The sequence below is a fragment of the Primulina tabacum genome, chromosome 1 (assembly GCF_025594145.1).
Source record: "Primulina tabacum isolate GXHZ01 chromosome 1, ASM2559414v2, whole genome shotgun sequence".
Classification (NCBI taxonomy): Eukaryota; Viridiplantae; Streptophyta; class Magnoliopsida; order Lamiales; family Gesneriaceae; genus Primulina; species Primulina tabacum.
The window spans coordinates 50,197,777-50,209,628 of NC_134550.1; the positions used below are offsets into that span (position 1 = coordinate 50,197,777).

The following is an 11,852-nucleotide window of genomic DNA, read 5'->3' on the forward strand; positions in this document are numbered from 1 at the left end:
CAACTAGAACTTAAGAAATTATATGAAGTCTTAACCGATGTTAGTTGGATAGATACCATGCAAGAATAATGTCACCAATTCGAGTGTAATAAAATATGACATTTACTTCCGAAATATCCATAGGATGACATCAACAAGGCGCCACCAATCCACGTATAAACGAATCATGACAATCAAAGGGGCACAAATTCCCAACGCTGTCAGGCCATTTAATTCCAGCATAGTTATTTGTGGTTCCCAAATGATCGTTCCAGAACCGGAGATAATAAGGTATACAAAGTTAATAATTCAACATCCATGTCAATCCATGTCATGTATCGATGTATTTTTAAAATTATGTGTTAACAAAATACTTCATTTAATATATCGATATATCTATCATGCATATTTTATAATTCAAATAAGATACATAAGCAAATATTTTCACATGAATCAAATAATCATATATCAAATGATATAGATACATGTCGTCTGTTACGTAATCACAACATTTATTAGTTCTCGTTTTCCAATCTAACCAAGTGTCTTCAATCACTTCAATGAAATAAAAAAAAAAAAAAAATTACGCAATTTGTACATCTATTCTAATTCAGTACTGTCTCTTTCATTGAGGTCATTAAAACAAGATACTTAGAAGTATTTTACTATTTCGTTTCCTCCTCATTCATTTTTACTAGTTTATTTATTTCCATAAAATACTTAATTGATTTAGGACTATATCATATTGGTCTGCAGTCCCTCGATTGCTAGCTTGGTTTACTAATAAATTTACCATTAATTATTATTTCTCACTATAATTAACAAGAAAATAAAGCTTTAGTTTTTAAATTAAAATCAGGGAATGCAAGTACATACAGTTCCCAAATGATAGTTAACGTTAGGTTAACGCGCCCTCGAAATAATTTCTTCTTTAAAATTTTGCAATTTGTTTATTTTATACAAAGAAATAGAAGCCATCGACTTGGTTGAACGCATTCTGATTTTTATTTGCTGCAATAAAAATTTTTGTCTTTTGTTTTTTTTCTTTTTTAGTATTACCATAATTGATGTTTGTGTATTGGATTTGAAGTATTCGTATTCGATTTTGTTCCATTCCATTGCATATTTGTATATTGGATTTGAAGTATTCATATTCCAATTCGTTCCATTAATCCATTTTTCATATTCTCTTACGTTGATATCCTCTGTAATTTATGCTAATTCTCCTTCGTAGTTTCAGGATCTACAGCTTGGAATCTTGAAAACACGAGGTGGCGCCAGAGGCATTCTTTAACAAATGAACAGCATGAGGCGTACGTATCTTGCATGTTATGATCGATAAATTTTTTAGACTTTATTGATCACGAGAAAAGAAAATCGGAATGAATTTAAAAGTGCAATTTTGTACTAGCTAGTTCTAGGAGGAGGCGAAAAAAATTGGAGATGGTCAGTACGGTATTTCATACCGAAATTTTGGATACCGTATCAAGACAATAAACGCCAACCGCAACATGTGTCGGGAGATCCAAGACATCAATGAATATCAATAAACTTCAACCGCAGCATGTGCGACTTCTTCATCCGCTATCTTTGCTGCAACGTCTGAGTTCCTGTGATTTTTGAAGTCTGTTAGCTTTTTAACAAGTCGATGCCCAGCATCCAGTCCTAACTAACTGAAAGATTAGGCGACAGAGATAAGACTTCTCAACAGTTTAAAATTTTTCAACTATGAGTCGAGTTGTTTTACTGAACTTTGATTTGGATTATTCCAACATGATGAGTCCAAACATATGTTAAAATTTTTATTTTGGTACGGTATCGATATATATCGTTTTACACACAAAAAAATGCCTTATATTTTTTAAAAAATTTAATTTTATTATTTAAAAATATTATATATTTTTAATTTATATGTATTATTTCGGTATTTCGGTATATACCTAAAATTTCAACTTCCATATCGTTACCGTACCGAAAATTGCGGTATACCGAAAATTTCGATAAATTCGGTATTTTTCAGTATAATAACCTCGATATATCGAAAATTCTTTATTTTTCCCCACCTCTAAATAAAATCATAAATAATTAATTATTATGTTATTTATTAATAGGAAAATAATTTTGATTTTTTTAGTAAGACCATTGAAGAAACATGGGGTTTAGATTGTGAAGTAGGGCATGATCTTGAAGTTAAATTTGGGTCTGTGATCTTCAAAGGTAAGTTTATATTTCCATAGGTAATGGTATGTAATTATAATTTCTCAGGAAAGATGATTCGGTCTAAACAATAAATGGACTACGATAATTTTGTGAGACGGATCTCTTATTTGGGTCATTCATGAAAAATATTATTTTTTATGCTAAAAGAATTACTTTTTATTGTGAATATCGGTAGAATTTACCCGTCTCACAGATAAAGATTCATGAGATCGTCTCACAAGATACCTACTCTTCATGCTTTTGGACCCAATTTTTCTTTTGATTTGCCTACACAATATACACGTGAAGGAGACGGCAGAATCATAGAGAAATCTACCAACCTTCTCACCAATCTCATGCACAGTAGAATAAAGGAGGCGCAGGAGAAGAATCATAAAACAACCAACAACTAACGTGAAGAGCAAGAACAAAAGGGTGCAAGGATTTTTTCTACAATTTTCTCCACGGCCCAGTACTTTTATTTTCTTTATTTTTATATATTTTCATGGAGATTATAGACCGATCGATGTTTGGCTAATTTTCTAGTCTGATTTAAGAGTTGTTTTTAATGTTTAATTTATCAATATGAGGTATTTGTGCTTAAATTTAATATTCTTGTTAATCCAAGTATTTGTTGATTTGGAATTTAAGTCTATTAATATTGTATATCGATTAATCTGAAAATTTAATTCGATATAGGATTTTCTACTACTAATCATGAAGTCAGTTATCTGTAATTGTCATGAATGATTGGTACATGAGTAGCATAAATTAGATGTGTTGTGCTATCATAATATACTTAATCTAAATATGTTAACAAAATTGGATTTATCAATTACAGCTATCTCGGTTCTTAGATTTCAGGATTAACTATTTTCACAAATCTAAAAGCTATCTTAATGAATATGGAACGCTATCGTGCCCAGTTGGTTATTGATAAGTTTTGATGGGATGCTGGGTTCGATCAATTAATTTAAAACACAAGAATTTTGATAGTTATCCCTATAATTATAATGTTAATTGTTTGAAACAACTTGAATAAATTATTTGTTAGTCGATGAACAGTGATATAATTAAATAGAACTCCCTTGAATCATATGTTTTCTCATATTAAATTCTTCATTTTATTCTAGTTAATTAATTATCATTTAAATTTATTGTTTTTCTTTATTGGATAAATTTAGTTTAGTATTTTATTAAACTTATATACAAAAATCCCCCCTTTATTTACATTTTACTCGAAAGAAATCATCCCTCGTTCCTTGTGGATTCGATCTTACTCACCATTACATTAATTTTATTTAGAGAGTAGAAATTTAAGTTTAATGGCCCGACGACAGCACATAAGTCGGCCCGATAATTTAGTTGTGAAATGAACCATAAAAATAAAAATAAAAAATTTGATGATATAATAATAATTTTATTAACAATAATAATAGTCATGTTGTAATTTAATTATATTCATCATATTATTATAAAAGAAAAATAATAAAATAATCAAAATTAAATTATATGAGAAACTGTTTTTAGTCATGTATGCCTGTCTATTTGCTATTTTGATAATTTGTATTATAAATTTCAATTTAGTCATTATCTTTGAAATTTTTTTATAATTTCAGTCATTTTTCATAGACATAAAAATATTATTATTCAACTGTAATCAATGAAAATAAGAAAAAATAGCCAAAATGGTTCTATAAATCTGTTCATTTTGTGTTTCAATCATGTTAGTATTAAATTTTGTGTTTTGGTCATATTGTCACGCCCCGAAACCGAGGTTAGTAGATATCGACGTTATTTTACAACCACACAATTGAAAACAACAAGTCCCATAGTATAGTATAAATCAAAAACCAGTTTATTACTCATAATCAATCATAAGATTATCTTTACAACGTAGATTTTAAAACGATTAAAATATGCGAAAACTTTTACAACTTACTAAGCGAAAACTAAAATAAACTTCTTGATTCTTCTTATTATCAGCCTCAAAATTAGTTTTGTTCGTCTTCCTCGATTTTTTTTTTGATTTATCTGGGGAGCATAGAGTAAGGGGTGAATGATATGGTCGTCATTCAGTAAGCGGGGGTCATTCGAGCACATACATAACAAATACACAAGAATTTCGAAAATCACATATCTCATATCATGTATAACATGATTCTCATAACATGTCATCATCATAACCATATAAGCATAATTTTGGCCAAGGCACTCTCTACTTTCCATAGTTTACTGATATCAGTCCTTAATTTTTACTCTTCTGAGAGGACGAGACCATATAACGGTTACAATCTCACCTTGTAAGGTCCATAAACATATCATGCATATTGGGATTCCCACCCATATCCTGTTGAATCCTCACAGTGCCCAAAACATAAAACATACGATAATCATATCAAGGAGGGATAGAAAGAGAATAGCAGTGCTCGACCGAAACTTTCAAAAACGAAATAATTCATATACAAAATATTTTAAAACAAGCTCACTTACTTTAGACTGGAAGAAAATGTGAAGAACTCGGAAACTATAGAATAATCATGCAACCGACATTTCGAAAACGCAGCAGCACATCTACCGAAAAGTTAGCCACCTTATAAAATTACTTGCGCCTTTTTGAACCGTTGGATCGGCCTTAAACTTTACAGTACGTTCACAAGTACATCAAATAAATTATATGAACGGTGAAGATCGAGTTTGAAAGTTGTTTTAACATGCTCATGGACAAAAAATCGTAGGTATGTTGTTCCCGCCTAAAATCTGAGCAGTTTTATTGCGAATGCTATAAAAGAAAAACTATGAAAGCATATTTTGAATGGTGGAGATCGGATTCCGATTACCCGAGCGAGAGAAACGAAATTCTGAACTTGGAAAGAATTTTGATGACTCGTGCAGAAATTTTGGGAGAAAATTTCAAAAATTGGAGAGGAAACTCGAAAATTTCAGTGTAAATTCTGAATGAGAGCTTATCCTATTTATAGAGGGGTGATAAAAATCTTACCAAAATTCAATTAAAATCCTTCCCTAATTTGGAGATGCTCCTTTCATAAATATTGAAATGCATCTTTGTTAAGAAAAATTGTCTTGTATGTAATATTTCCTTTCAATTAGGTGGATGTCTGTCTTAATTTCAAATTTACTGTGTATCTTGCACTGAATTTCGAATTCCATATATTTATTGGCTAGAAATTTCAAATACCATGTATTATTTAATATTTTCGAATTTATTATTTTTACAATAACACCATAATTCGAAAATAAATTCTTATACATGTCTATATTTAAAAATTACACTCCCAAAATTTTGGGTTCTCACACATATGAGTTATGTAATGTTTTTGTTTTTAGTATTTTTTTCACGAGTGCTGGCGTAACGACAGAAAACAATGACATGACATCGTAAAATATTAATGTGGCGCTAGAAAATCCTGACATGGCACATACATAGGGTTTTTTTAAAATTAATTAAAAAATTCAAAAATTTCAAAAATAATTCAAAAAAAATTATTTTGCAAAAGTACTTCAATCCGCGCCTACAAGATGGGACGCTCCATGTGGACGAGCGTCCGCGCTTATAAAATTATAATAAATAATAATAACAATAATATAATAATAATATAATATTACGTGGACGATCGTCCGCGCGCTCGTCCACGTAATATTATATTATTATTATATTATTGTTATTATTATTTATTATAATTTTTAATAATTAATTTAATTCGAATAAAAAATATAATATTTAAGTTTTATTATTATTATTACTATTTATAATTTTGAATAATTAATTTAATTCGAATAAAAAATAAAAATATAAATATTTATAATATATGTTAATTATTTAATATTTTGTATTATTTGGTTGGGTGATTGAAAAATTAGAGATATGATAGGATTGAAGGAAAAACTTACATAAAATCAACATTTTAAAAATATGAGATGATTGAAAAAAATATTTATTGTTCCATTTTAAATTATTGTTCTATTTTAAAAATTGAGAGGATTGAAAAAATATTTATTGTTCCATTTTAAAAATATGAGAGGATGAAAAATATGAGAGATATGATAGGATTGAAAAATATCATTTATTTTTAATTATTGTTCCATTTTAAATTATTGTTCCAAGAAAACGTAAATAAAATCAATTGGTCAAAAAGATATTTTCGGAAGACTCATTTCGAATTCTCTAAAAATTATATAAATACATATTTCATAAAAAAAATTAATTGTAAAACATATAATTATAGATAATGGGTTTATTATTATTAATAGATTTATTAAATAAATCAATCTATAAAAATGATAAAGCCGGCAGTGAAGGAAGCAAACAAGCATTAATAATTATTTGTATAATATATTAATATTATATTTTTATGTTGTGATTAATATTTTAATTTAATGTTGTGCTTGAAATTCAATTAATAATAATAGCTTAAATAGAAAATAAACAATATACATTTAGAAATAGAATGAAAATATTGTAATTCAATGTAAGTTTTATCGATAACATATGTTAAAGTTAAACATCTTATTGATGTACTGATGAAAAACTACTATTTTTATTCATCTTAATTTTCTGTCTTCAATCCTCTCATATCTCTAATTTTTCAATCACCCAACCAAATAATACAAAATATTTAATAATTACCATATATTATAATTATAAATATTTATATTTTTTATTTTTCATTCGAATTAAATTAATTAATAATAATAATAATAATAAAATTATTATTTATAATACTTTCACGACGTGTGAATTTTTATGTTGCGATTGAAATTAAATTAATAATAATAGCTTAAATAGAAAATAAACAATGTAAATTTAATAACAGAATGAAAATATTATAATACAATGTAAGTTTTATCGATACTATATGCTAAAGTTAAACCTTTTATTCGTGTATTGGTGAAAGACTACTATTTTTATTCTCCTTAATTTTCTCCCTTCAATCCTCTCATATCTCTTTAATTTTCTCCTTTCAATCATCTTATATCTCTAATTTTTCAATCACACAACCAAATAATACAATATATTTAATAATAAACATATATTATAAATATTTATATTTTATATTTTCATTCGAATTAAATTAATTATTCTTTATATTGTTCATTCGAATTAAATTAATTATTCAAAATTATAAATAATAATAACAATAATAATGTTGATGAGCGTCCTCGCTTTTGTCCACGTGGAGCGTCCGCGCCTAGTACTTTTGCAAAATAATTTTTTTTATTATTTTTAATTTTTAAATTAATTTTTAAAAAAACCCCACATACATATTGTCACTCAATGAGTAATGACTAAAGGCCAAACATAATTTGACTTGAATAACCAAAATCCAAAATTAAATACTTACACTACTAAAATATTAAAGAGTAGGTCTCTTCTGAGACGGTCTCACAAATCTTTATCTGTGAAACCGGTCAACTCTACCGATATTCACAATAAAAAATAATATTTTTAGTATAAAAAGTAATAACTTTTTCATGGATGACCCAAATAAGAGATCCGTATCATAAAATACGACATGTAAAACCGTTTCACACAAGTTTTTGCCGATATTAAATGAACAAACTTACAAGATCTTTTTGCCTATTATCCGTGAAAATAATGATAATAACTTTGTTGAATAATTGTTATAATTGTTTTTTTTCTTTGGTACTGAAGAACAATTTGGTCATTCAAAATAATTTAATTTCATCCTTGCTGTTTATGTTTCGAACTATCAAATATCTTTTTTAAAAAAAAAAAAATTTAACACAAATAATTAATTTCTGTCGGCAGTGAAACGTGTCTGAGAAAATGCCCCCAATCAGGGAACTTTGACATTGTTGTTACGGATAAGTTCTAAAACATGTGTTTCCCTCCATACCAATCAAATTAATATTCAGATAAGGTCAATCAATAATCTTCTCATTATCGATAAATAAATTCTGATGTTGTGGGGCAAATCCGGTTCGGTCGACCCTACTCCTGCGGGCAGTGCCCGCAGGAGTCGATCCAATGGCTCGGATTTTTTCGAGCCAATTTCTTTTTTTTTTTTTTTACAGAGAGGTGGGCCCGGATCACTCACGTGGAGTGATCCGGGCCGTTCATTGCACGGATAGGTTGAAACAAACCGGCAAACCCTACTCGAAAGATGTATACCTAACCATTCAAAGAAAATAATGATATTTACCAGAGTTAAATCTGATATCAAGATTGTTTGAATTATGTCATTTCAAAAATCAAAATAGATCTTCCATTTGATCTGATATATGATTTTTTTTATCTTTAAATATTATTTTTCCTTATAAAAAATATCATTTTTGTTATTTATATTAGATATAAAATAATATAATATATAACGATTTTAATATTATCACTTTTTTGTTATAATATTATTTTTTATATTAAAATTTTTATTTTTTTATTATAAATATAGAAATAATGAATTATTTAAATTCACGATATTTTGTATGTTAGACGTACCTATAATTTGTATTAAAATAAATGCATAATTAAGTTTGATGTGTCAAATTTTTTTATATTTAATAAATATTTATATATTATTTAATGCCTACTTTTGTATATTAAAGACATCTCACGTGATTCATTACGAGTTCATGGCGGCAGCAGGATTTATATTGTAACACATGTGTCGTACAATCTCCAATATTTTGTTTTAGAGTAGGTCTCTTGTAAGACGATTTTACGAATCTTTATCTGTGAGATGGGTCAATCTTATCGATATTCACAATAAAAAGTAATACTCTTACCATAAAAATTAATATTTTTCATGGATAACCTAAATAAGATATCTGTCTCACAAACTACGACCCGTGAAACCGTCTCACACAAGTTTTTACATTTATTTAGTAATATTGGACAATAATAACCAAATATTATATTTACGTTACAATATCATATTCATTTTTTATTTAAAAAAAATATCATATTCATTTTTAAACTCGAGCTTATCTTAATTTTTTCTTCTTTTTTTTTTGGAAGCCGGCCAACCTTATCTTTAATTTCCCATATATCTTGAAAATGAATTTAGTATAAATTTATATAATCATGCAATTGTTATTATATACTTAATTTGTGTTTTCCTCCACAAATAAATATATATATCATGATGGAGCACAACAAATATATTTAATAAACTTATATTATATACATCTTTTTTTCTAAAAAATAAAAAATAAATAAAATAATTTAAAAATAAAAAATTTATTTAGAAATTTTTTTTTTAAAAAAAAATGAAAAATATAGGTGTGGATGAGAGGATTGGAAGCAAATTTGAGCCTGATGAGATGTTGACTAGGATGATGGGTCGCTTTGCCTTATCTTGTTCCAACTAAGGCAATGGTACGATGCTGCAATAATTCATTATAAAAATTTATTTCAAGGGGACAAGATAACGCCGAATCTCAAGATAAGGCTAAAAAGTTTTCCCTTGGGTCTGAGCTGCTCTATACTCACCAAACTATTTCAAAATTCTCTCCCAAAGACCAATGCTCTTGCCACACGTGTCACTGATCCAACCAATTCTCACAGAATTTCCATCCTATCGCCGGTGATCGAGGACTATACTCTTGCGTGGCCGAACAAACCTAATCCACTCGTTTTTTTTTTTAAATTACGATAATAATTATTTGTATAAGAACCTTCATATTTCTCGAACCAGCTTTTATACTATATTAGTATCTTTAATTGGTCCATTCTGAATTTGCCCATATATATGTTTCCTTAATGTTGTCCCCGAGTATGAGATTTTGTCACCCAACCCTTTGAATTTTTATGACATATTGTTTGATCCGTTTTGGCGAATTCTTCGAGAATGGAAGAAGGGAAAGCTCGTCAAATCTTGCAAGATTCATGGTTTCGGTATGAAAACCATTTGAAGAACAAGGATCAATGGCTCAAAGTTGAGGAGGAAGAGGAGTATTCCTCTCATGAAAATTCAGTGGTCTCCAATGGATCTTCCGTTTCTTTAAGTTCTTGTGATACGACGGATGATGCGGCGTCGTCGTCTTCGAATTTGAGTGGATCTTTGTATGATTTATCGGAGCTTATGGTGCAATTACCTATCAAGTATGTTGGTTCCATAACATAGTCTTGAAGGGTTTTTGATTTGTTTTCGTTCGACGACATGAAGATCAGGCAATAACTTGCTGTCTTTAGATAGATGCATGAAGAACTCGTTACTGTGTTTTGTGTGGTGGAAATTTAGTATAAACTTGTTTACCAGACCAAATTACTTAAAACATTATTAAAAAAAAAAGTAGTACGTATGCAAGGGATAATTCGAGAATCATTGAGGTTCTTTTTTATTTTTTTGGTAGCGGAGAATTATTTAGATTCCATTGGAAGGAATTATTCTGGGAATAATCTTGAATTATATTGATGTGTGCTGACAAAATTATACATGATGATTAAATTATTATTATTAATTAATTTCATAACAAGAAAGTTTGTTTCAGGAGAGGACTTTCCAAGTTCTACCAAGGGAGATCGGAGTCATTTACATCACTTTCAAGGGTCACGAGTGTTGAAGATTTAGCCAAGAAAACAACTCCTTTTAGGAAGAAAATGAAGGTCTCGAAGAGCTGCGAGAATGGGTTAAATAGCTATAAGTCATACATTCTCCCCAAGCCACTCATATCGAAGACCAAGAAAGATTCAAATAAGAGAGGCGGTGGTGTCGTCTGCGGCAGGACTTCACTTGCTCCTCGACACAAGAAAATGGAATGCTAGTTTCCCTCCCTCACTTTTGTTTCGCTGCCGTAACTTGTACATTTGGATATATTTGTTCACGTTAGAGAGGTAGTGTATGCAGGTTCGGAAGGAATATATTTTTTGTTTGATTTTTCGTATGAAGTCGTGGTAAAGGAGTCTTCTTGTGTACTGCGCGCGCGATGACTATTGGCTTACTTGCATCACAAATCGTACAAGTCTCGGAACTCCGGATCTGTGAAAAATGAGTCTCGTGTAGGGATGGCAAGAATTTGATCTCCGTCTCTGTAACTGACCATAGCCTTACTTTTTCCCTCCTAGAAGTGGATCAAATCTTCATCACCGTTTATAAAAAATATATATTACTTTTTTTTAAAAAAAAAACTTCAATTCATGACGCCAGTGGTGAGGATTGTCAACCAATATCAGGGCGATAAGAGTATGCCAAGCACTGATTGGTTAGCTTGATAACTCAAGGATTGATTTCTCGACCATCTGTGTTCGGCTGGTTTTTTGCGTTGGCCCAATTTGACAAGGGGTCCGTGATAAATGGCTCCACACGGCTGAGCAGACATCCTTCTCCATTACAGTGGCTGCTTATCTTTAACAGAAAAATTACAACTTTCTTTTATTTACATTTGAAAAAAAAAACACATTAAAAGAGAAGCCACCGAGCAACGCCTTACATGTTCGATCGGCATAAAAGTTGGTGGTGATGATGAAAATTGTGTTATCGCTGAGAGATCGGATCCGACTCAATCAGTGACCCGTAAGGTTGGATCGTCTGTAAACACAAATAAGAATGTTAAAAGAGGCGAAAAATTGTTCCTGTGAAGCTTTTGTTTTTTTAACGTTGAAGCCAGATAATATGAAAATAAGTGAATGTATAAATAATATTATTGAATTTGATGTTTATAAGAGAAGGAGTTCATAAATGTGCAGTGTTCTA

General features: G+C 29.3%; 1 protein-coding gene across 1 annotated transcript; it reads left to right on the plus strand.

Moving 5' to 3' along the window:
• The first annotated feature begins 9,704 nt into the window (after positions 1 to 9,704).
• On the plus strand, positions 9,705 to 11,271 carry LOC142546394 (protein OXIDATIVE STRESS 3 LIKE 2-like). The gene is made up of 2 exons (XM_075654087.1): positions 9,705 to 10,261; positions 10,651 to 11,271. Exons 1-2 carry the CDS (start codon positions 10,008 to 10,010, stop codon positions 10,922 to 10,924), a joined length of 528 nt encoding a protein of 175 aa, XP_075510202.1. The 5' UTR covers positions 9,705 to 10,007; the 3' UTR covers positions 10,925 to 11,271.
• The last annotated feature ends 581 nt before the right edge of the window (positions 11,272 to 11,852 follow it).

Bases quoted from the DNA above. Each gene is read 5' to 3' on its own strand.
- LOC142546394 (XM_075654087.1), top strand. From the start codon at position 10,008: ATGGAAGAAGGGAAAGCTCGTCAAATCTTGCAAGATTCATGGTTTCGG. The intron at 10,262-10,650 runs GTATGTTGGTTC...AGTTTGTTTCAG, and splicing joins ATGGTGCAATTACCTATCAA to GAGAGGACTTTCCAAGTTCT.